The sequence below is a fragment of the Lipophrys pholis genome, assembly GCF_963383615.2.
Source record: "Lipophrys pholis genome assembly, chromosome: 7".
Classification (NCBI taxonomy): Eukaryota; Metazoa; Chordata; class Actinopteri; order Blenniiformes; family Blenniidae; genus Lipophrys; species Lipophrys pholis.
This window is the reverse complement of record NC_137638.1, coordinates 12,492,307-12,518,655: the sequence shown is the minus strand read 5'-3', so window position 1 is coordinate 12,518,655 and position 26,349 is coordinate 12,492,307. Positions and strand designations below refer to the sequence as shown.

At 44.7% G+C, this 26,349-nt stretch overlaps 1 protein-coding gene across 2 annotated transcripts in view; it reads left to right on the top strand.

Annotated features, from left to right (window-relative positions):
* The window catches only part of sh2b3 (SH2B adaptor protein 3), a 48,428-nt gene extending 23,402 nt beyond the window's left edge, over positions 1-25,026 (top strand). For both annotated transcript variants that reach the window (XM_080467896.1, XM_080467895.1), the window contains exons 3-8: positions 18,627-18,728; positions 19,909-19,997; positions 22,701-22,795; positions 23,166-23,380; positions 23,562-23,739; positions 23,997-25,026. In XM_080467896.1, coding sequence (XP_080324022.1) covers positions 18,627-18,728; positions 19,909-19,997; positions 22,701-22,795; positions 23,166-23,380; positions 23,562-23,739; positions 23,997-24,397 — 1,080 coding nt within the window. In that variant the 3' untranslated portion in view covers positions 24,398-25,026. The remainder of the gene's footprint in view (positions 1-18,626; positions 18,729-19,908; positions 19,998-22,700; positions 22,796-23,165; positions 23,381-23,561; positions 23,740-23,996) is intronic.
* Positions 25,027-26,349: the final 1,323 nt, after the last annotated feature.

The following is a 26,349-nucleotide window of genomic DNA, read 5'->3' as shown; positions in this document are numbered from 1 at the left end:
TGTTTTCTGTGTATACTGGGTCTGCACCTCAAAGAGGCTCAGCACAGTCAGATAAATTATCCAACGAACAGAGAAAGATTACAGTAAGCGTTGTTTGTTCTTGAAGGTGCACGTTGATTTACTGATTATTTATTCTGCCTGCCTGGATTTCACGACCATCATTCGGTCTCGGCTCAGAGCTCCACACTGTGTGTTTTGTATATAGGTTAGGTGACATTAGCGGGGTTGTTTTTTCTCCGATTTCTATTGTTAGATAATCATTGAGCTTGTCGGATTGTGCCTCTCAGTTACTCTCAGTTCAGAGGGGAGAGAGGTGGACTTCGTGGTTGTATTGGTTGATTCAGTTACAGTGAGACGTCCTCACTCCAATACTTGATGCTTCACCAGGCCACAGCCTCTAATGCTCTAAGCAGACCACCTTCTGAACATGAAATCACCTTTCAACCTTCTTAAAGTTCTGATTCACTGCAAGGTGGATGGTTCGAAATAGATGACGTTACTCGTGCTTCAGAAACGTGCCGACGGGGAGCATTTTAGAAAACGCCAACTTACTCACCAGCGGTGCACGTCACTGCAACAAAAGCTCCTGGGTGTTCAAATCGGAGGTCCTGAAGCTTCAGCAGGGTGGATGGTGCAACAGTTACTTGCCATCTTCAGGAGGCACCGTGTTGCATTTGGTGAACTCTACTGCATGAGGTCTCTCTATAACGCCACAGGGCAGGATATGCAGCAAAGGCTGTTAAGATGAGGGGTTAAGTTACAGCCGAGGTCACCAGTGGTGAAAAACAGTCATGGGAAAATGCAGTGACGTTCTTGTACCGAAGCAGGCGTGGAATTCTTGCCATAAGTGGGCACAAAGGGAGTGTTTTCTCTGAAGATGTGAATCAGTGGAGACGACCTGGGTTAGTAAGTCTCTTTAACTCAGAAACCTGGGTCATGCCGCAATGTTCAGCTGTCTGAGAAAAAAAAAAAAAAAGCACAGCTAAGATTTTGGCCGTCGCGTGAGTTTCTGTTGCCGCGATCAAACAAAGCATGTTTCACCGAAACGTGTCGTCATGCCGTTTATCTCTGTGGCAAAACTGACTTGACGTGGAAAAAGTAACGGCTCCTCGTAGGTGATCGAGCTTCGTGCTTGAGGTTGATTGTCAACCGGCCACCGTGTACAGACGTTCAGACGATATTCATCATTCTTTCAGTATAATTTAACTTTTTGCATCATAATTAAGTCATCACACAGCGCACTTGCATGAAAGTGGGCTGGCGGGATTAAGACTGTGTAGACAGCCCGTGCTTAGTCGAAGTCAGCAGTAATGACTCCTGTCAGCCGTGTGGTGAGTCACAGAGAGAGCCGACAAAGTTAAAATCCACACATTTCCAAAGAAAGAACTTGGTGTAAATAAAAAAAGGGCTTCAAAGTACTGAGACCTTTCAGATGTTGTCGACTCCATACAGTAGAACACTGCATCGTTTTTCTTTCTCTCGTTTCAACCAATGTGGTTACGGGCAGATGAAACGCAGACGTTACTGACCTTCTTCTCTCTGATCTCACTTGACTCGTGTCTTGCGATGAAATAGTTGTTGTAACATGACTCAAGTGCAGATTTGTGATTGAAAAGATTGTGTTGTGAGGCGAATTCCGGATGTTTATTGACCAGATCCGTCTCAGTGAGGGTGCTGACATGAAGCGGCTTGCCCACACAGTTCTCAGGAGCCGACCTGCTCCGGGTATGCTGTTGACTTATGAACTTATCTCTATTTTCAGCTAAACATAGCTCAAGTCAATCCACTTATAAAAATAAAAAAAATGTAATATATGCTTTTTATGTACTAAAATCTACAGCATTGCTTGTTGTTAAATTACTCCGAGCCGTAGTTTAATATCAAGCGATGTAATGTCTGAGTGTTGTTGGTCTGCTGTATTCAACAATGGCCAAGACTTTGAAACTTTCAAACAGTGTCAGGACTTATGAGCCCATTCATGACTTGTAAGGCCAGCCCGACTGTTGGGGAAACGTCTCCATGTCGGGGCTGTCTCGGCAGTTGATGCTGTGCGTGCCTTGCGGGTAGCTCTTCTTTTCCATCCGTCAAAAAACGCGATTGGTCTCGGCTGAACGGGCACCAGATGGGATTTGGCTGCGCCAGTTTGGTAGCAAGTGTCTCCAATGAGTCAGCATCTACGTCGAGTTCCTTGAGAGAGGCCTTGAGGTTGTCTTTGTTTCGTTTACTTGGTCCTCCCTCTGATTGTTTAAGATCCCACGGTTCACCGCCGAGAAGCTGCTTTGGAAGTCTGCTGTCTGGCATCCCGACTGTGTGGCCGGCTCTTCTGGCTTGAGCCTTCTAAATTAAGGCGTCGACACTTTAAAGCTCAGCACGTTCCATAACTACGGTGTCTGGAATCGTGTCGTGCTATTTAGTGTTTGTGAAGACAGCTCGTGTGACAATGATTGAAGTATTGAGCGTTTCACTTCTGTAAGGTCCAGGTCTCCCGGGTATCGAGGAGGCCGGTGAGGACCTCTCCACTGTTGATCTTCACTTCAGTGCGTGGACTCGGTTCTCATTTTCCCAAAGCCTTCTGAAAGCTACCGAGGCCTTCAAAATTCGGTTACTTTCAGAGTCGATACACTACTTCCTAAGTGTATAAAGTTTTTTAACTGCCTGTAGTTTTTGCCTTTTCACACAGACGTTGGGTTTGTTGCATGGCTTTCCTGGAACACAACTTCAATACGAACATATATGATTCATGGCGTTGTGTTTCTGGCTTCATGCGTGGCGGGAGGTTTGGTGTGAGCTTGGGAACATTACTTTTGTTTTTAACTTGCAAAAGTGGATGACAGTCATTAGGGTGCAACTCCACTGAGCCGTTCCCCTCCTGAAACTTGAGGAGGCTCCAGCTGGCTGCCGAGCCTCAGATTGCGGAGGAGCAGCACTGAGATTGCTCTTATTGTGGCACAGTAGACTGCCTCTTTTGTCTCGCCAGAACAGTAATTATATTGTGGAGTGACACATGCTGGTGGTCCTCCTTGTTCAACAACACCCCCCCCCCCCCCCCGTCTGTTCTCCACCTTGTCAGTGGGGCTCGTCTGGTTACTCAGTTCTTTAGAAACTAGATTCAATTGAGACGCTCAGCAGTGGAAGCTTTTCACTCTGATTACATCTAGATTTATTCCCCACATTAGATTTTGCAGACGCTGTCTTCACTGTCTCCATTAATATGTGACAATCCTGATATGGGTGTGAAATGCTTTTGGTAGCTCTGCCACAATGACCTCCCACGATCAGGGAGTGTCTTTATTGTCTTTATATGCTGACACATGTAGGTCAGAGTTTATATTGCAGACGGAAGTGTTGTAGCTTCGAGGAGTGTTGGCCCAAGTAAAAAAACAACTGCTCCCTAAATTTGGAGAATCCAATACATTAGGATCGGGCATCTGATTTATAAAGTAATACTACATATCTCATTTGGGGGCTCATGTGAACATCACTACAGCATGAAAGGAGGAAAGCACACCCCACCTAAGAATAATAATTCAGGTGCTAACTAGACAACTAGACAGCCCCAAGATGATAAATTTTACTTGGAAAAAAAAAAAAGTTGGTATGAGCCAAACTGTGCTCTGGAACCTCAAAAGTAAACAGTACTTAATATCTGAGAAAGTCTTAACGAAAAAAACTCCTAGAAGGCCTATTTGAACGCAGCATGTATTCTCCCACGATATTACTCATTTCTGTTTGGATGAGGCCTGAAGGAGACCGTAAGCTCGTACCTCATGAAGAGTGGAAAATCTGAATGTGCACTTGTCTTTGCTTCTGTGTGTTTTGCTTGACAAAAATCTAGAGAAACATCTATAGGAAGTTGCGTGGTTAGAGTCATGTGGTCAAGATGTTTGTCTGATCTCCTCCTCTGGTTTTATAGTTCTGCGACTTCTCCTGCACAAAAGGTTATCATGCTGCGGTTGTGTGCATCTTCATTAAAGAGCTTGAGTGTGTGCAATCCGTCATGAGAACTTATATTGAATTGTCAATGCATCTGAAATGTCTGCAAGCACTAAACACCCCCCCCCCCCCCCCCCCCCCCCCCTCGCGCCCGCTATAATCATTTTGCTGGTGCATATCCGTCTATTTGTGTGTGTGCAACTTACAACCACAGTGCCATTGCACATGACCTTGCTGACTCGTGAGTGTAAAGCCCCGAAGCTATGCTACACCCTCACTCAACATTTCTTTCTTGGCCTTTGCTCTTATTATTCATCAATGTCCCCGCAGACCTACACACACACACACACACACACACACACACACACACACACACACACACACACACACACACACACACACACGCACACACGCACACACACACGCACACACGCACACACGCACACACGCACACACACACCTGCAAACACTGTAGACTTACCCAGCCCTCTTCTGTCATAGTCTGAGTCGGCACAATTGCAGTTTAAGCGTTTGCATTGTTGAATCGTGAACCATGTTGACATTACCTTTTTTTTTTTTTTTTTTTTAATGACCGAGTCTTTATGGATGGAGCCCCACCTCACAGTGCTTTCTCAGCTCCAGAATATACCCCATGCAGGTACAAGCATGCAGATGTTTTGGAGAACATCAGATGAATTTTGCGTATTGTTGTGCTGAGGTGTGTCACCTGAACCTATTTAACGCGATGAAGGCTGGGGATGCAGTGCAGCCAGATAAGCATGAACCAACAAGACAAAGTTGCGTCCTTTTGTTTTGGGCTTTTCTCTTCCTCAGGATGAGCACGGTGGCTGCTTTCGAAAGGACAAACTTCCTCCATTTAGAAATTTGATGGTCACATATATCACATGTTCAGTGATTTCTCTATTTCATCAATGGAGTATGCAGTACTTCTGTCGTCCTGAAAGCAGCCAGATCACAAATTAGTAAGATCACCTCCTTGAGGGGCTAAAATTGATCACCAGAATTGTTGCATAACAGCTCAAATTATTGCTGTCTGGTTGTTCCTCGAAATGTCCATTAGGTTTATTAACTGAAACCAGTTTACCAACGCTTTTTGTTTTGTTTTGTTTTTTAAACCTTTACGGAGGAGATTTAGATGGAAGAACATCGAAGCTTCAGTTATGTCATAAATGTAAAGTTAAGCGTGAATTAGAACCAAATCTCATGCTAGTCTTGTGTCAGCGCAGTTCACTTGTGGAAGTATGAATGGTGTAATTTGAACCCTTGTGCACCGAAAACAAACCGACTCAGCAGCTCTTTGTCCGCTTTCAACTCCGGTGAAGAAGCGCAGGAACGCAGGACGAACCTTAGATGTTTCAGGCGTCTCATTACTGCAGTGGAGGAGTGTTAACTACTGATTTAACCTCGTAACTTTTTCCACAAAAGGTTTAATTTGTGCAGCAATGAAATGGCAAACACAATACCAGAATGAAACAGAATTAGCCTCATACAAATCATGCCTGTTGAAAATAACTGGATAAAATAATACGTTTCAGGTATGGCATCAGTTAACATCCCGCGGGCCTGAGATTAAAACAATAAATACATTTAAAATAAAAAGCTAGTGTAAACACAAAATGATTTATCTGGATCATCACTTTTCTTTTCATTTCCTCCTGTTGCCTCGTAAACATGGACACAACCTCAGATGACATGAAAATGAAAACACTTTTTTGTTTTGACAATTAATCCCCCCCCCCCTTGGTAGTTGGAAGCATTCAGTTACTTATGAAACAGTACTATTCATATTTCTTCATGTACAAAATATCTCGAGGCAGCAGACAAATTTCCTGCCCCCCTAATAATCAGATGGATGGGACACACACACACACACACACACACACACACACACACACACACACACACACACACACACACACACACACACACACAACATAGGGATACATGGGCTTATCAATATAATATATAGTAACCGTTTTATCGCAACATCAACATGTACAATGTGGTGAAAGACTGAACTTTGACACTTTGCTTCATTCATGTTCTGCAAATTAAAAATGACAGCATTTAAAATGTAATTGAAAAGTGTGGTTAACTAATTAAAAAAAAATAAAAAATGCAGTTTGACTGACCAAAAAAGTGGCACAAACATATTAACATACAATTCAAGTGTTTTTATTTATTGCAAATCATATTATTTTCAACGACTTTAACCCATATTGCTTGTTGACCTGATATCATGCAGCTTTAATAGGACAGAAAGACAATTTACTCAATTTTAGCATGATTCACTAAACGGACTTGACAGTTTTAATTCAATCATGGGCCAAGTCGTATGAATAACGTCAAACACACAAGGGTATTTACAACAGTCATGAGTACCACGTAATGTCACAGAGTGTGTAATCTGAGCAGCGAGATTAGAACATTGCATGAGTTCTGTGGCTTCCTAACCAGAGAAAGGTAAGACATCTGGCAAAACCCTGAACTGTGAGCCGACATGTCAGAAGTTTGAGTCCCGTACTGGTCATGAGATTCTCGGGGTTGCGTTCTTGAGCAACAGAGTTTACCACACTTCCTCTTCGAGGAAGCAAGCAGTGTCACATCTGTGATGCATGAATACATGATAACATCCCGAACGGCACCTGGCGTGTATATCGATCAGCTCAAACCCTCTCTGTGCATCCGTTCGTCTGGGTTTTTTTTCTTTTTTTTTTTGTGCTCACTGTGTCTCTGCGGCTGTTACACTCTCCTGCCCTCATAACTTTCCAAAATGTCTCGGCTTTATTATTTACCCACCCTGTTAAGCTCCTTCACCATATTCTTTCTGCATGTCTGATGTTATCATTACGGAGCCAAAAAATATTTAGATTTATTTTCAGTGCCTCAACAAAATGCATCTTTTTTTTTTTATTATTATTATTAGATTGTTTCATGCTGTTTCTAACAGAAATAATTTACTGGTCAGACTCTCATTCCTTTGCTGTGGTTCGGGCAGGTGATAGTTGAGTGTGGCTCATGCCGGTAAAAGTTGGTTTTTGGTTCAACTTTATTACTCGAGGAACTGCAAAATAGACGTTTCCGGCCAAAGAAATGAGAAAGCAGGAAGAACGTGTGGGCTGGACACAAACAGAGATGTTTTACATACGTCTACATGTGCACAGTTACCAGACACACAACACACCCTTAACTGACCATAACACACACACACACACCCATAACTGACACATGACAAGAGTGCATGTGAACCCGTGTAAAATCCCACAAAGCCAAACAGTCTCACGTCCACTCTGGAGTGGAAGTCCATTTTAAAATGTGTTAAACTTAGCAGTTAACTTGTGTCCCCTCCTCTTGACTCAATGTGACTCGATAATCTGCCCAAAAAAAAAGCGTTCTGTTGCTGGTAGATCTAGATGTGAGTGTGTGTGTGGTTGTTTGGCCTGGTGACCCGTTCAGGGTGTTCTCCGCCTTCACCCTCAGTCAGCTGCACTCTGATCCAGCCCCAAGTGACCCTGAACTGGACGGAGCAGGATAGAAGATGAACACGAAGAAGAAACAGGAAATGAGAGAGGAGATATGAATCCTCCAGTGGGAGTGTGCGCAGGCGATGTTGTGACAACATTATGGCCAGTATCTCTGGTCATATGCGGATAGACTCGGGACTCACAAGCAATTTGGACTCCAATAGTTCAGAAGATGTCCCATTAAGACGAGGTCACGCGTCACATAAGAAGCATAGTTTTGAGTTGAAAACAACATTTTAAACTCCATTTGAGGTTTTCAGGAAGTGCCATCTCTTGAGGCGTATTCCAGTGATAACACAAGTCTCACAGTATCTCAAACTGCATAAAGACAAACTTTGAGATGATTATTTTTCCCTTATTTTTCAAACACAGTAAACATAAGATATCCTATTATGAAACTGTGTATAATTAGATTTTTTATTTAGAAAATGTTTTCTATAATTTTCCATTTTGTTGACAACTATAGTGAGAAATGGTGACTTTTCTTTTTTTATTTTTATGGTTGAACCGTGCAGCTAATCTACTACTCGGTATAGACTATTTAAGAGTTTGACAAAATATTGGTCAGGCAAAATTGGATTTACATTCTCGTCAAATACAAAAATCAATTTGCTGCTGCCGTCATCAATATCTTAGTACGTAATTATTTAAAAAGCTACAAAATTGTTCCTTTTTTTCCTGCCGCGGCATTACTACTTTATCTAGATGGGAGGAGCTTTTTACATGAGACAGGCTTTCGAGATCTGAGTTGCATTTCACCGCCATTTTAATAATGGGGACTTTTTTTTAATTTTTGCTGCGCCACATGTGAAAGCCCAGAATGTGTATTTTGTGAAAATCAAGTCAGATTTGATGTTTCAAATAGTATTTGTATTACAAACAAAATAGTGACTGAAAAAAATGTAAAAATCACAGCGATTCACGGCGGCATTTTCTGCCTCAATGACAGAAATGTGGACACGTGTTGACATATTCGATTGGAATCAGCGTGTGGCCAGTCAAGCACGGAAGGCCATGGTTTGGTTTTGTCCTGGAGCTAATTGGAAGATGCAAAATGAATTGAAACCATCACTCTGACCGACATGGAGAATTATGGGCCCAGCGTGGACGAGCTGAGATTACACTTGTTTGGCTTTATCCTCTTCGAAACACAAAATGTTATGTACGATATACCATAAAGATGTAATCGAAGTGTCTTGGTGAAACTTTTAAAGCTTACAACTGAGCTAACGTTTGTCAAATCTGCACCTGCAGGTTTGTGGTCCATGGAAAGTTGTCGCATTCAAATGCCTCTATCTCATGAGTGACTCGAGATTTTGCATGTTTGACTTCAGATTCAGAATCCTGCATTATAATGTATGTTTCCAGATTCCTTAGGCAAAGTGGATTTGTCACCTAAAATGTCAGTAGAATGTAACTCACATCTTGAAGTCTGTCATAAACGAGTGCAATTTAAGAAGAAACTGGTCAAATAGGCTGAAAGTTGCAGCAGAATAATGACTCAGTGCTCGTCAAGATATCGTCGAGCTTCAGTCAGTCATCTGGAGTTAAATTTAATATTTTGGTCATCAGCAGAGGAAAGTCGGGTTTGTTTCTCTGTTGTTGTCGTTCAGTTTTTTAAATTTGTTTAAAGCACAAAGAGATGTTACTATTTTTTTTCCCCCCCTGCTCTGTCAGGCTTGCTAATTGGCCGTCTCCTGTGTGCAAAAACCACAGCTAATTCATTTACGGGGAAGCGCTCTGAGTTCTGTGAATCTCAAGGGTGCTGCCTTTACTTCTTCATATTTGGCTCGTATATCAGTTATTTCTGAGAAGCTTGCAAGGAGGGCAGTGCAGTGAAGTGACACATTTATTCATCGCTCAGGGCTTTGTCTCTGACGGCTTCTGACATGTTTCCAAGAACGCTGTCATCTCTATCAGTGTTGGTAACCCCACAACTCGTGGTGTGTGTGTGCGTGTGCGTGCGTGCGTGTGCGTGTGCGTGTGCGTGTGCGTGTGTGTGTGTGTGTGTGTGTGTGTGTGTGTGTGTGTGTGTGTGTGTGTGTGTGTGTGTGTGTGTGTGTGTGTGTGTGTGTGTGTCCCACATCCTCCATGATGCCACAGATCGAGCTGATTCTAAAGGTGATCAGTTTTCACAACCCCCAGTTTGTGTACACTGAGATGCATAAACTGATCTGTACAGAGGTCACCGAAAGAGTCTTAATATTTAGTTTGGCTTCAGAACGCTTGAGCATAAAAATGTCCAAACTAAACATATCCTCCTCCTAAATGTTGATTTAAACTGAACACAGAAAAAAAAAAAAAGGGAGAACAATTTTTAAATCATAGGCGGACTGCACAATGCAGTAGTTGTTTTTAACTACATTTGTAATGTGGTATCATGCGATCACAGCCGCTTTTCTACTGGTCCATTTCTCAGTGGGACTATAAAACCTGTGCTATCGTTGTTTGAGATCTGCTTCCTGAAACCGACTCTCTCTCGTCTGGGGTTCGTCAGGGGCCTCGGCACAAAATGAGCAAAGCAGGAGCGAGCGGGGATCACAGAGTCTATTTGTGTCCCGTCGGCTATTGAGGGATGACCTCAGGAGTGTTTATCAGCGTGACACGAGCAACAGGTGCTGGCAGAGTGTGGCAGCAGGGTGGAAGTGCAAAAACAATGCCAGCTGCAGCGGATCGCCATCAGCTGCAGCTGGAGATGTTGTTTCAACACATTTTGGAAGAGGAAAGAAAAGGAGTGCGCGTTTTGTTCCCTCTGCAAACATACCGCGTGTGTGTGTGTGTGTGTGTGTGTGTGTGTGTGTGTGTGTGTGTGTGTGTGTGTGTGTACACAGTAGCTATAATCCAGATGTTCACCTTGATCTGATGGTAAAAGCAGTCCTCAACACATGCACATGGCACATCGATTAGTGTAAATGATGTATTGGTTGAAGATCGTGTGCGCATAAATGCGAGAAAGCGTCTCACGGCAGTAGTTGTATTGTAATGATAAAAACGTGTACGCATAAAACCTGTTTGCCACGATCATCTGGCTTCCCCTGCTTTAATTAAAGAGGACATTTTCTTATTTGACCGGCTTTGTAAGCCCCACGCTTGGTCTACCCGAGCCGTATTTTAATCGCTTACAAGTGGACGATTAACTGCACAAACATCTCGTGGAAGTAAGTTTATGAGCATTTTCCTGCTGCTTTTTCTGGGGAAACGTGTTTTAATCTAAACCTGATTGGAAGGGGAATTTGAGTGGAAACAGGAGTTGTGGCGTGAGGCCTCTGCTCCACCAGCACCCGCTGTCAGGACTGTTTTATTGTGGATCTGGACTATAATGAGCCGGAGTTGAGCATTACCGGCCTTATCAAACAAAACAACTGCATCCGTGGATCCGACCTGAAAACAGGGGAAGTACAGGCAGATGTGTTGGTTACTGTGTTTGAGGTCACGGCCTTCCCTGGCTGCAAAAAGCCCTGGTGGGCGGTGCTGCAAGTGTGTGTGTGTGTGTGTGCGTGTGTGTGCGTGTGTGTGCGCGTGTCAGTTGTGCACATGCACTGTCCACAATCCTCTCTGGAGACTAGTTTGACCCCGCAGAGGCTCGGGTCGGTCCAACATACACACACACATGCATGCACCCCGGACGGCGGTTGGCTACATTGACCCTCGGAGGGATAAAGGAATGTCGAGTGTCATTCGGTTACCGTGGCGACGGCCTTGAGAAAAGGACCCTGGGAAGATGGTTTGGGACTCCAAACATCCTGTGTGTCGCCTGTGTGTGTGTGTGTGTGTGTGTGTGTGTGTGTGTGTGTGTGTGTGTGTGTGTGTGTGTGTGTGTGTGTGTGTGTGTGTGTGTGTGTGTGTGTGTGTGTGTGTGTGTGTGTGTGTGTGTGTGTGTGTGTGTGTGTGTGTGTGTGTGTGTGTGTGTGTGTGTGCAGACCGTAGAAGTGTTTGTGACTGTGTGGGTGAGAAGCTGCTCGATTGCATCTGTTGCCGTGTGTCTTGTTTGCGCGCTACTTACTTCATGTGTTTATGCTCGCTGCCCCGTGTGAAGAAGCTTTTCGTGCTTCAAATATTCCCGTTTCTTCTTCCCCTAAATCTTTTGATTCTCTGAAGTTTAAATTCCCGAGAAGAACAGCTTTGATTTCATTAGTATAGTGAAGGTAATTCTTTTGGTTCTTCGTGTATGGTTTATATAGTGCTTTAGGTTTATTAGTTATTAGTCGTCTTATCTATTATTACATATTTATCACTGTGACCCTGTTGCTACACTAGAATTTGTCCTTTGTGGAATAAATGTAGTCGAGCTTTGTAGAAATGTCTTCAACAATTCTATTTATTTTGTTTTTGTATTTTGTGATTTGTTAAAATGCTAAAATATGTTCAAAGTCAGTTCATGTTAAAAGTAGTTTTTCCTCCAGTATTTTTTATACACGAGATTCTTCTCTGGACATTACAGGATCTGTCTCTTCTGTTGCTTGCAGTCTTTCGCCGTTTAGATATTTTTGAGGGAAACGCTTATGCCTCCAACACTATGTTCCTTTTCTTAACCTTTTGAAAAGCAACCAACTTCACTCCTTTGTGTTTTAAATAATTATGCAACCTTTTGTCATAAGCCCGCCGTGTTGTCGCTGGTGTGCATCTGCGTTTCATATTTGTAATATCCGTGTTTGAGGGTGAAACATGGTAGTGAAAGCTGACTCAGAGTGAGAACTGAGTCAATCACAAACTCCATAACACATCGCACACTGTCGATAACCCTTTTATTCTGATCGCGTGTCAAAAACATGGAAAATGTCTAACTTCAGCTGCATAGAATTTAGTTTAAATGAATGCAAATAACAAGCGGTCGTGGCACTTTCCTTCGCCCGGGTGAAATAACCTGTTTGGTGTCATTGTTAAAATCCCCCAGAAGTTTCAGTGTCGAGTTTAGATCCTGGATCTAATATTAAATCCAATATTTAGAATTTAATATTGATGATTAACATCGTGTCACTTCTATAATGGCTTTATTCTTTATATAATCGTTACATACGTTCATGTATCCGCACACTAAATAACCTCAGAAGTGTTTCCAAGAACGCTGTCATCTCTATCAGTGTTGGTAACCCCACAACTCGTGCTCTGTGTGTGTGTGTGTGTGTGTGTGTGTGTGTGTGTGTGTGTGTGTGTGTGTGTGTGTGTGTGTGTGTGTGCTAAGAGAAAACTTACAAACTCAACACAAAAAGGTCCAACCCAGTCTCAAACCCCGGACCCTCGCATTGTGAGGTGAGAGCGATGACCACTTCAGCACCGCGCAAAAGCGATGTGGTTGTAATTTGTTTAAAATAGGTCGTATACCAGCGAGCATCTGCCCGTATCTTGTCGTATATCGTGAGAAACTGTGATTGTTCTCCACAGCGACGACGCATCGCCACGCATACAAACACGGCGCCACAGTTTTAGGTCGAATTCAAATGGATGTCATGTGAACGGGCCAGCAGAGCCGGGAACAGTTTGAGGGCGACGTCGTCACATTCTCTTCTCTGAGAAGACTTTAAATGTCAGAAAGCCGCCTGAATAAGATGTTCTTTGATACCTGGGAAATGTGCGGCCGCCGTGCGTTGAGACGTACCATCCCTTCTTCCACTGACTCAGTTGAGAAGAGCCGCCTTGTCGAGGGGAAGTCTGCCGGCAAACGGCGCAATGAGCCGTTGAGACAAAGAGCGGCAATTTAGGACATGAATGAAAGGCCTCCCCGGGGGCTTCGGTGTGTATTTAAAGACTCCCGACGGGTTCCGTGCGTCTGAATGTGTGTGTTCTCCGGTGCCCGTGGACGAGGTAGACACCCGGCGGTGACGGCGTTTTAACTGAACTGCAGCCTTTGTTTGGTGTGTCTCTCTGGTAAAAGACCAGGTTGTGGAGTTAACCCTTCAAACAGCTGCTCGCTGGTGTCGCCGGTCCAATTCAGGCGGGTTTAAGCACGTCTGAGCTGGATGGGTGCGATTTAAAGAGGGGCGCCGCTCTTTTTAATGGCTTTTTTTTTTTTTTTCAGATTTGCAGCATCAGGTACAATTAAATGGAAGCTTTGGAAATAAGAAAGGCTCTCCAACCCTCTGACATCGAGACTTTATTTTTGCGTGTGTTTTTAGTCGTTTTGCAACTTGTTTCATCTCAACATTGATAATATTATCACAGCAATTGTGCATGTTTTCTTTTCTTTCTTTTTTTTTAACATTTTGCTCCTCAGATTGGCCTGCACTCATAGTGTTTATTTTGTCTGAGTGATCAAGAGGTCTCGGCAGCCTTTACTTGCTAAACTCATTGATTATTCTCCGTACGTCATACTAAGAAACGCCACCAGGCGCCACCTTTTCACCCGGCATGTGGCAAAGTGTCGGTAAGGAGAAGGCCCACCTGCTGTCGTTCACTCCCATGCTTCATAAAAACTTTGACAGTCTTCCCTCATTGCTGTTTTTTATTTATTTTTTTGCGATTGATATGAAATTTAAAAAAAGAAAAAAAAGAAACGGGCCCGCTCAACTCAGACCCCCCCCCCCCCTGGGGGGACGATTACAGACTTGAGTGTGTGCAGTAATAGGAAATGTGCCGTGAGCTTGAACTCGCTCCCCTGGTGAAGTTGATTCACAGAAACACGGCCCTGTTACGCTGTTGCTCAACCAGTCAGACATCTGCTGCATGTTTTTCTTCTTCTTCTTCTTCTTCTTCTTTTTTTTCCTCGGCACAGACACAACTGGTTCCTCAAAAAAATGCTCCTCATCAGAACCCCATTCACATTCTCTCAATAAATTCTTCTCAATGAGTCACTCCGTTCAGCTCCGACGCTTGCCAGCACACACACACACACACACCCACACACACACACACACACACACACACACACACACACACACACACACACACACACACACACACACACACACACACACACACACACACACACACACACACACACACACACACACACACACACACACAGAGTAGCAGTTCTTATTAGCCGTCATGTATCCGGTGTAGTCATGATGAAGCTTGAACTCATGTCCACATGTGGGTCTGCAGCTGCCGTAAATCTGCCCGCTGGTTTCTCCGGCGTTCTCGTCGGGCCTCCGAAAAGTTACCGAGCGCACGTTGTGTTTTCGTGCTTTTCTGGGACGTTCATCTCCTGCACGGTTGCTCTCAACTCCTTCTCCTGAGCCGCTTGATTTGGTGTGTGTTTTAATAGAAATCTGCTACTTTTAAAAGTGTGTATATAAAAACAGTGGGAGCACCTGCAGAAGCTCAACCGGACTTTTAGGTTCACGGCATTAAATGAAATGCTCCATCCACATCCTACAAAGCTCAATTCTGACATTAAAGACAGCGTTGAACTCATCCAGATATTGACCATTGCTCCTCACCAAGATCAACAACATTCTACTGCGTAGATTTCTCTGTACCCGGTCGGGTGACGGTCCTTTTGCACGCGACAAGGCTGCTTTGCAAAACACTTTAAGTCTTTCGGTGTTGTTCACACGTGTGCGTTTTCAGTGTTGATATCTTTAAGTCGATCTTCGCGCGGCAGAGATTTGCAAGATAACGTGAATTCTACGACCTGAATTTGAAGAAGCACAAACTAATTTCTCTGAACATCCTGGACTTAAAAATTCAGCTGTGGCAGCACTTTGGCACAAGTTCACTTTTCGTCAGTTCCTCATTCACCGAGTCACGTCTCACGGAGTGACTCACATCCCCCTCCTCTCTGCGTCATCGTGTTTTATTGATAATATTAGACGCTGCGGTCGAAATGCAGATTGTGAAGATTTATGATTAAGAGGCTAAATCTTTTATTCTTTTCTCTGGTGTGTGTGTGTGTGTGTGTGTGTGTGTGTGTGTGTGTGTGTGTGTGTGTGTGTGTGTGTGTGTGTGTGTGTGTGTGTGTGTGTGTGTGTGTGTGTGTGTGTGTGTGTGTGTGTGTGTGTGTGTGTGTGTGTGTGTGTGTGTGTGTGTGTGTGTGTGTGTGTGTGTGTGTGTGTTAACATAGACATTCCTCAGGCTCACACACTGTCACATAGACTCAGACTCATCCGGTGCACAAAGCACTGGAATCCGTCCTCCCTGCTCTTTCTTCTGCTCTCCATCTCTCCTGCTCTCCCACCAACCGCCGTCTCTTTCACCGTCTCGTCTGTTTCCTTTTTGCTGCTCCCGCTCTAAACCCCCCCCCCCCCCCCCCCCCCCCCCCCGTCCCCCCTGCTATTATTCTGCTCTCTGGCATGTGTCTGTCCCTCAGGGTTTGATCTCGTTAGCTCTCATTGTGGGGCGTCGCATTAATTGCCCGTTGATAAAAAAAAAAAAATGCTGCCCCGGTACGAGACGTATTTTCCCGTGTCATCATGGAATAAGTGCTAATTGTTATCAGGCAAACGTTTTCTCCTTCAATGGAACGGTGACAGTTTATAAAAGTGGATATTTGTGTTTGAATGATTGAACACAGTTTAGATTGTTATACAGTGAGGTGTTTTGAATACTTGCTGAAACATACGGACGACTTGAAGAGCTGGCTAATTACCTTGGGCCAAGGAGGTTCGAAAATCACCCGCATTTATTTGTCTGTTAACAAGATATCTCAAAAACCGATGATCGGATCTTCCTAAGAAAACTGGTACACAAAGGAAGTCAATTTTATTTGTCGAAAAAATTGTTACAATAGAAAATCTTCCATTTGCAATATATTGTCTTGTGTTCTTTGAAATTATGAAAATAAAATCATGTGATCACTAAACTAAATAAATGCGTGAAGGCAGTTGATCTGGATGTGGGATATGTGTCATTTCCCAGTGTTGGCAGAGGCCGGAAATCCCTGGTTGCTCTTGTTTTTACCAGAAGGAACATTTTTGGATTTCACACTTTCACACTTCACACTTTGCCCACTTTCCTCCAGATTTTCTGCTGTTATGTTGATCAAAAGCTTGTCGGCTTAATTCACAAAATTATTTTATTAATCAGTAGTGAAAATACTGTTTATTGGCCGTCCTAAGCTTAAACACTGATATAAAAAAAAAAAACATGTTTTCATGCATAATTCCAGTGGTTTGTCCCAGTTTACTTGTTTCTTAACAGGATTTGCACGAGCAACCAAACGGCTACTAACAATGTGACTTACAGTCGGAAAAATAGAGCATATGTCAGTTTATTTCTAATGTCAAAAATCTACATGCTACATGGATTTTTTTGTTTCATCAAATATAATGCAAATAAATATACATTTACAGTTTTGATGCACTGAGTTTATGGATCATTTTTGTCACTTACAAAAAATATCAAGTTTTCTTATGAAATCTCCTTTTTTTTCTCTTCTGAATGCACAACTGATCTGTAAACCTCAGGTAGTTTTAGGGCTTCAGACCATATATTTGCATTTTTTTTTTTTTTTTTTTTTTGTGTATTCATCCCAGAGCCTTTGCATATAGACATAAAATGATCTTTTAAAAGCGTAGTCGATCCTTGCATGGTCACAAACTTTATATTCTGTACAGAAATAATCTCCAACACAGTAACAGGGATATTAATAATCTGTCTTTCCCCTCCCGGCTACCCCTCACTTGCTTTGTCATGGATTTGACATTTTCGGTCCTCAAACGTGGCCACACACATCCAGCTGACACATCCGACACACCCGCCTGTTCGCCGTCGTTCAGTAATAGATTCTGACTCTCTTGTCTCCACGTGTTTCTTTCAGCTGTCACCCGGGCCTCACCTCTCGGGTGACCTCTGACCCCCACATGCCACGGGCCTGTTCACATGGCCGACCGAGGCATCCATCCATGCGTTTATGCCAGCGGCCCCGCTCGCGCTCGCTTCTGTCCGGCGGTGTGTGTGTGTGTGTGTGTGTGTGTGTGTGTGTGTGTGTGTGGTGTTTGTAGGCTCTCCATGGCAGTGTTTGTGACATATGATGAGCTTCTGTGCATGTGCCTGTTGCCGTGCCGCCGTGGATGCTCGCACGCGCTCGCTCTCAGTCGTCCAGGCAGATGGCGTTTTCGGTTGGAGTGGAGCATCGGCATGTGCGTCCTTATTTTAACGCCGTTCTTGTTTAAAGCTCAATGTGGTGCTGTTGGTGGTTGTTTCAGTGTGTTCAAGGTCACACAGCCCCCCCCCCCCCCAAGAAAGCCCCTCATCGCTTATTTAACTTTGTTCAAACTCGGCTTGTTTCCTGATGGCGGTCGCCTTCGGAGGTCCACCACAAGGGCTCGCATCACCCTCTTCTTCCCACAATTCACTGGGTGGCTTCGCGTTTGGAAAAAAAGGAGTCCTCCGTTTTAGCAGCAGCAGCAGCCAGCAGCAGCAGCAGCAGCAGCATTCACTCTCTCCAAACAGTCACACGTTCAGAACGTGCACATTCACACACGCAGCAGCCTCGGTCGGCTTGTGCCGCGCACCATCTGGTTCTCATCAGGCACTAAGAGAGTGACGAGTCTGCACTCGTGTGTACGTTCATGGATAAACTCCCGTCTTCTGCTATCTGGAACTTAATTGGTTCAACTGAGAATAACACACTGTGCAGTGGCGTCTCGCTCAGAAGGCGGTTCCTCTTTTTCAGCCCACAGCCGACCTGCACCGCAGACGTGTTAAATCTTTGAATAGAAGCAGAGAACACAGGAGGCGCATGCGGACCTATTTTATTAATTATCCAAGCAACATCAGCATCAGTCTGGAAATGCACGTGCTTCTCCGGACTAATGTACTCTGATTACTAACTGTGGAAACACAGTTGGAGATTGACTGCTGCAGTACTTCCAGACAAGTTCCCTGCATATTACATGCAGGCTTAAAGCTTAAATTACATAAATGCCAACTCTTTCCCCCTTCCCCCGGTGGTCATGCTGATATCAGTGACCGAGAAATCCTAAAGACGTTTATTTTTGTTGAAATCATCAAAAAAGGAGAAACTGATTTTAAAGCATTGATGTGGCAGAAACAACATCCTCATTTATCTCCAGGCAGTACGCTTCTAGATTCCCCGTGACCCGTTTCACAGAGGAAAAGAGGCCACGAGTTTTCATTGCTCGGATCTGCTGCTGGCAGATTGGCTGCGATTATCTCAGAAGCAAAAGGTTGAACGATATTTCAGTATCAAAGAGCTGCTCGTCAACATCACAAAGGCTTTAATTGTGTCTGCACTGTCTTTTTCAGGCCTCCAGTCCCAAGCTGACCACTCACTGCTCAGATATCCAAGAGGTCCGTCGTTGCAACCGACTGGAGATGCCCGACAACTTAAACACATTTGTTTTAAAGGTACGGAGGAGTTTTTGAGATGAATGGAACTCAGACTGGCTTCACAACACAACATGAACGTCTCGGCAACACATCTCAAATTTGGGCCAAACAATCTCCTCCAAATCGCATCTCTACATAAGCTTCCAGTTGGGGCTCCACACACACACACACACACACACACACACACACACACACCCACACACACACACACACACACACACACACACACACACACACACACACACACACACACACACACACACACACACACACACACACTCAGTCGAACTGTGAAAACCTAACTTTATATAGGTTTATACCATCAACCGTCCCGTTTGCTTTGAGAATTTGTGAGCAAACTTGGCTGGTACTGATTTTAAGCTGGACTACAGTGGAGTGGTTTGTCTGGCAGTAGGTGATGAATCGCATTTAAGGGCTCGGTTGTGTCATTAGCTATGAAAACTGTAGGGAATGCCGTCTGACAACCCACCTGATCGAAGCTGATTCATTCACAATAGAAGACATAACTGTTTTACCCCCGTATTGATATAAATTTGCTTCTGTTGCAGATGTTGCCAACTGTATTTTTCAGTCCAAACAGCGCAGTGATCTTTTTATTCCCGGAGGTTATTTCATGATCCATGTTGTCTTAATCTTAATTCTCGCCGTCACGACGTTGTGCACGTAGAGCATGTCTGCTTCTCTAGCCTTTACTCGTAATCGTTGTTGTCATGGAAACAAGGAGACCCCCAGTAGCTTTAAGACGGTTTATTGTTTCATCTTGTGTTTAGATCATTAGAAAAAAGCTACAAAAACTGTGAGTACTGCATAAATAACTATTATAATTTGTTCATACACACTGCATGTATTTTGCATAATTTCATAACTGCGCAAGATACCATATGTTTCAGTGTCATTGTAATGTGGGCGTGTCACACCTTCTGGATGGTGACCCATTTATCATGTATGTGCATTTGTGGGATGATACAGTCTACAAACCAGCCCTGCTATTCATCCTGGAAATGTATGCACCTTACTATTGTCATTATTTCAAAAAAGGAAAATAAACAGGCTTTCTAGAAGTGCAAGTATATATATATATATATATATATATATATTGCCATAATCAAGAAATGATCCAAAAAAATCTCCCAACTTTTTGTGTTTATTTTTACAATCTGTTTGTTTTTGTTTGCAGGTTAATCGAGGTAGTTTGATATTTGAGACGGACAACGACCAGCAGGTCAGCTCGTGGACCACGGAGCTCAAAGAATGTATCAGCAACAGGTGAAAGAGACTTCAACTCAACACCGATTTGAGAAAAGCTCAGTGCGACACAGTCCTGTCATTCTCAGATGAGTCCTCCTCATTAAACGCTTGAGTCCGGAGTAGAAAACCACGTCTCTGACTGAGCACACGCTCATGTTCACGTCGTCTATTTTTACTTTTATGTGCCCCGGACTACCTGCGGGAAACGGCGAGCTTGTCCTTCTTCTGCAATGTCGAACAGATGCAGCTCGTTGCACGTGATCAATTTATGGAGCACAAAACGCTGCCGTTTGTGTTTAAAGAATCGCTGCCATCCGTTACAGAGATGTTTGCCTTCTGAAGCTGGTTGAAGTTAAATGAGCGCTCGAGTCACGGAGATGTGGAATTTCGCAATAACTCAAAGACGCAGCGACAATATCTTGACGGCTGCTCACACATGAATTTCCTGGAAGTCTGAAAGTCGAGTTCTAACGAGTTCATTTGAATAATAATAGCAACTTTATGTTTGGGTGACACGGCCTCGGTGGGGTTTTTTCACTCGTGAAGGAGTTTGTATCAGCAGCCTCTTTTCTCCCCAATTGTTGGTTAGGATCCTCGACGGGGCATGTGAAGCAATACTTGGTGGAAGTGAGGATCACAGGACAACTCAGTGATGTGTTGCAGATTGGAGTTTGCTTGAGTCGTCTGTCCTGTTTCAGCGTGATGAATAAAATCTGTATTTGTGTGAGAGGAAGTGCGGGGGCGGCCTGAGGCTCAGAGAGTCTCAGGACCTTTCTCATTTCTGCAGATGTCTTCAATTACACACACACACACACACACACGCACACGCACACGCACACACGTCCTGAATTTCGCCAAAGACCGCTCTTAATTTTTGTCTAAATTTAGTACAACTGACCGTATCTGATGTATAAACATCACCAAATGCCGAATGATAAATCGCTTCCCAATTCTGACCTGATGTGGCTCGGCAAGCTTCAAACGAAGTCCGCGCCACATGGCGCTCCCTGAGTCCAACACATGCTGGAGGTCGAAATATGCTTCACTTTTCTTTCATTTGAATGAAGCCCCCCTCCATCGCCCCAGTGCAGGGGGTTTTCAGAGAGGTGACTATGTATTGTGCTAAACCATATTTCTCTTCTCTCTTCGATGTTAATCGTTCTGAAGTGATGACAATTCCAGAGCGTGTGACTTTTCCCGAGACCCACTGAGAAGTTGATCCCATTCGGAGGTTTATTTTAAGTGCGGGCTGTGAAATTCTGCGCTATTTTAGTGAAGTTTGGCACTTTTATAATCAAAATGTTACAAACCTTTTCTTCTTCTTCTTTTTTTTTTAAAGTAGTGAAATAGCTTGCAATAGCACCCGTGTGTAAAACCACTTTTTTTTTTTTTTTTTTACCAAAAATAAACTTTGAATCTGTTTTTTTTTGTTAAATTCTGTATTACCTCACAGAATGGCTCCATGTACGTGAGCTTCCATAACAGTCCACTCACAGCCTACACCTGTCACATATTTATTTTAGTGGCTTTTTTTTTTTTTTGGGGTGCCACATTTGACCAGTCGCACACTTTTATCCACGACAGAGCGCATGCATGTTGCGCGGGCCGCCACATTAAAATGAGTAACGGCTGAATCACGCTCATAATGCTGAGTTAACATGAGCCGCGTGGCCAACTCTCTGATAGAGCGCGGGACGTGTGATTTCTTTTAATTGGTCACACCTGGGCTCTTCCTCCCGTGACCAGTCAAGAAAAGGGCCTGCTCTGCGAAACACGGCGTCGTTATTTGTGTGACTCATCAAGTCGAGACTACAAAGGCCCGCAGGGGGGCAGGGAGCCGTGGGAAAGACATCCGGGAGGCAGCGAAGCGACTACGAGTGCTTGTCGTCTTTAAAATGTGGTCCGATGCGTTAGGTGCCGTTTACTTAAGGCATGCCGAGGCCTTAAATCTGATCCTCGGAGGATCGCCGACCGGATTGAAGGTCTCCCGCTTTGCAGATGGACCTCGCCGAGCCAAATGACTGTGGCAGTGATACAACAAGAGCGCACACAGTGGGGAGACAGGAGACTTGTCTTCCTGTTATTCAGAGAGCGGCTACCTCGAGTCAGCATTTAAGCAGGATTTGCTCCGGCTTCCCTCTTTAACCTTCCCGTTCTCTCTCTGTGTGTGTGTGTGTGTGTGTGTGTGTGTGTGTGTGTGTGTGTGTGTGTGTGTGTGTGTGTGTGTGTGTGTGTGTGTGTGTGTGTGTGTGTGTGTGTGTGTGTGTGTGTGTGTGTGTGTGTGTGTGTGTGTGTGTGTGTGTGTGTGTGTGTGGAAACAGAAGAACAGTGTCTCAGTTGAGATGTGAACTAGTGAACTGGACTCTCTTCCTGTCTGTTCTCCGTGTCTTTGGTTTGTTTTTGTTTGTTCTTTTCCAGACTCCAGATTTTTACTAGATTGGGACACACACACGCACACACACACACACACACACACACACACACACACACACACACACACACACACACACACACACACACACACACACACACACACACACACACAGTGACTCCAGGCAGTCACTGAGGGAAACACGAGAGCTGCATTGTTCAGCAGCTTCAACCTTTCATGTCAAAACCTTCTGCTACCTGAGCTGAAATGTCCTGACAAACCATGAAGAAGAAGAAGACGAAGAAGAAGGGCCAACACAGTGTGTCATCTGAATCTTTCTTGCCCGTCAGGTCGAGCAGCGTGGATCTGGAGCCCCTCCCCTCCCCGACTGACAGCTCCACTCCAGCCAATCCCACACGAGCGAGCCCAGAGACAGGAAGTCAGAGTGAGTAGCAGCATGTTCCATCAGTCCTGAATGAGACCAGGGAGATGATATCGATCCAGGCATGTTTGTTTTTTCTTTGTCAGTCGACCTCCTCTTATAACCATGTCATTATTTGGAGCAGTTTGTCCTCGGCGTACATCGTGCGCAGCAGGATTGTTAGTGAGAGCGGCGCGGTGGTGCAGTGGTTAGCAGGCCTTGGGTTAAAGTCTGTGTCCCCCTGGTTGGGATGTAGCTGTAGAAGAAGGAGACATGAAAACTGATTTCAATCAACGAGTTGAGAGACAAAAGGAAAGGATAAAGTGAGAAGAGGCACACAGCAGGTTTACCCACCAAGACCAACACGTCTCTCCGTTTCCCCCCCCCCCTCCAGCTTCTGTCCCCTTCACCCCATCGGAGCAGGCCAACCAGAAGACAGACCACTTCCTGTTTTCCTACCCCTGGTTCCACGGGCCCATCTCCCGTATCAAAGCGGCCAACCTGGTCCAGAGCTCTGGACCGGAGGGACACGGGGTGTTTCTGGTCCGACAGAGTGAGACACGCAGGGGAGACTACGTCCTCACGTTTAACTACCAGGGGAAAGCAAAGGTACTGATGTCTCAGTGTTACTTGTTGCAATACTGTATTGTAGTTTTTTTGGTAGTTTTTTTCCCCCCTAAACACACACACACACACACACACACACACACACACACACACTGGCCGCCGGGGTGCTTCAGTCCCGGCCAAAACCTCACGGTCCTCTCTTGATGTCTGCTCTGTCCCGCAGCACCTGCGTCTCTCCCTCACAGAATGGGGTCAGTGCCGGGTGCAGCACCTGCGCTTCCCCTCCGTCATGGACATGCTCAATCACTTCCGCTTCTTCCCCATCCCGCTGGAGTGCGGCGCCGCCGGCGCCGTCACTCTGTCCAGCTTTGTGGTGGCCGGCTCCAGCCCCCCGTCGCAGGGTGAGACTCCCTCAGTCCGTCCGTGTAAAGACGGTCCATATTGGAATTTGGAAAGACATTTTAACAGATTCATTTTAATATCGGTGTATTCGCAGAAGTTTTAAATGAGAAGAATATCAGATATTGTAGTTGAATCGAGAAAAGGAAAGTCATGAGGCTGAAGGCAGTGAGTGTTTTGTGTTGAGTGTGACGTCAGGAGTGTTTGGTTGATCCCTGAACTCCTGCGGCGTCGCCTCATGGTCTCTCCTCTCCCTCAGGTCAGCTCTCTGGCGCTCTGCTCGTCCCTTTCTCCCTCCATCGATGGAGCTCCGAGCCCAGTCTGGCTCACTGCAGCCTGGCTCGCAGCACCGGCCAGCCCCGCTCCTCCTGCTCCTCCTCCTCCACCACCACCACCACCACCACCACCTCCTCCGGCCCCCCCAGTCAAAGCTCCGGTCTCCACCCGCTCGGTCACCTGTCCACCCGCACCAACCGCGGCCCCGACCCTGCTCCCTCGGCGCCGCTCCCTCTGCGTCGGAACGAATCGGTGGGGAGGAGACCCCTGCTCCGCCACCCGGCCCCCCACCCCCCCATCATCCCCCAGCGGGACTCGGACTACGAGCTGGAGCCCGACCGAGGGCGCAAGCGGGCAATAGACAACCAGTACATGTTTTTCTGACCCGCGGAGTTGAACGCCGCTGACAGACAGCCGATGAAGCCACCGTGCGCACACACACACACACACACACACACACACACACACACACACACACACACACACACACACATACAAACACACACACACAGCTTCATGTAGGTGTGTAACACCTCTTTAGAGATGCAAAATCTGATTACAGCACACTCAAACAAAATGCCAGCAAGCCTTTGTGGGATGAATGCAAAGCACTTTGTGTACACACACACACACACACACACACACACACACACACACACAGTGTGAGATCCCCCCCCCCCCCCCAGAGCGTCCACAGTGAATGTATTTTCAGGATTTTTTTTTCTTCTTCTCTTCTGAACAGTGTTGACTGGAGTCTTTGTTGTTGTTTCGGAGTCACATGAGCAGCTGTCCTCGAACCGGGTGAAAAGAAAAAAAAAGAGTTTTTCAATATTTAAATTCTAGTGAATTTGTACAGGTGCACTTGATTTACTTTTTTTTTTTTTTTTTTTTTAGGCACTTAACATGAATTGACAGGAAGAAAAAAAAAAAAAAAAAAAAAGCACTGTTTTGCAAAGTGAGAGCAAAGAAAGTGCTCCTCTTTGAAATATTTAAAATCCACTTAGTCGTCACACGACCCCCCCCCCGTGTGGAGCGAAAGTCCCACCTTCTCACACAAACACAAACAAACCGCACTCTCGTCTGAGCGCGGGCTGCATTATGTATTCCTCCTCTTGTGCATTATTGTGTATTTAAGTGCACGTAGCTCTCAGTGCACTTTGGAAACAATGTGTATTTTTTTTTTTTTTTTTTTTGTACACAGATTCTTTTGTAGAAAATATTTGAAATATATATATATATATATATATAAAGTTTAAAGCGAGGTGGGGGTTTGAGTTAAAGTCAGTTGGGGAAACTTTTTCTTCGAAACGGATTGAAAACCACTTTGAAAGGTTGACTGGAGCCACGTGGCGGGACCGTCCGGCCCGTCCCCCCCCCCCGCCACACACACACACACACAAAATAATCACCCCAAAGTTTGGTGGAGAGTCTCTGCGTAGCGACACTTACTTTGCCACAAAATCAAAGAAACTGCTATAATGCACAACGCCAAATTTCAGGTGGACATCCTGCGTTTATTCTTGGTTTATTCATGTCAGAATTTCTTTGCTGAAAAACGTGTGAAATGGATTTTCACACTTTCTCTAAACCCTTCAGATGGTTTATGGTTTTTATTTTTTTGACATTTGGGCCACGTTAGGAGAAACAGTTTGAAATTCAAGTGTACTTTAATTCATCTCCACATATTAGAATCTGTAAATAAAAAAAAGAAATCTCTGGTTTCATTGATTTTTGTGGCATAAAGATGATTTAACAGTGACCACCATGAGAGTCCTCCATTCACACAATCCTGAAGGAAAAAAAAAAAAATGCTGACGTCACACACAAGTGCCTCGGCTCGTATCCGCGGGGATTTTCTTACTACTTCGGGCCGATTCCTTGATTCCAGGAGTGGCATCAGAGTTTCCAAGTCTTCGACACTTAAAAAGCATTAAATATAGTTTTCCTGCAACTTTTCTGCACGTCTTCATCTTTGCAGCTAAAAAAAAAAAAAAAAAAACCAAGAGAGAGGCTGTGAACCAAATGTTTTTACACTATATGTGGTTTTGAACAGAACTTGGGCTCCACGGGTTCCACACCGGTGATTCGACGCACTTTTAATCTTCAGCTTCTTGTTTGGGGTTTATTTTTTTTTTTGTACCTTCAAGCTGAGTTTGATCAATAATTCAAGGTGTCTTGTGGGTTTTGTCATCATACTTTTTTTTTAAAAAGGATTAAACCGCCAAATACGTCACACGTCGACCCGGCGGTGGAGTTGTAGGCCCAGAAGACGTCCTTCACTGGAAGGAGATCCACACAAACCCCAAGGCCGGGGTCTCCTCCCGACTGGGAGCCTC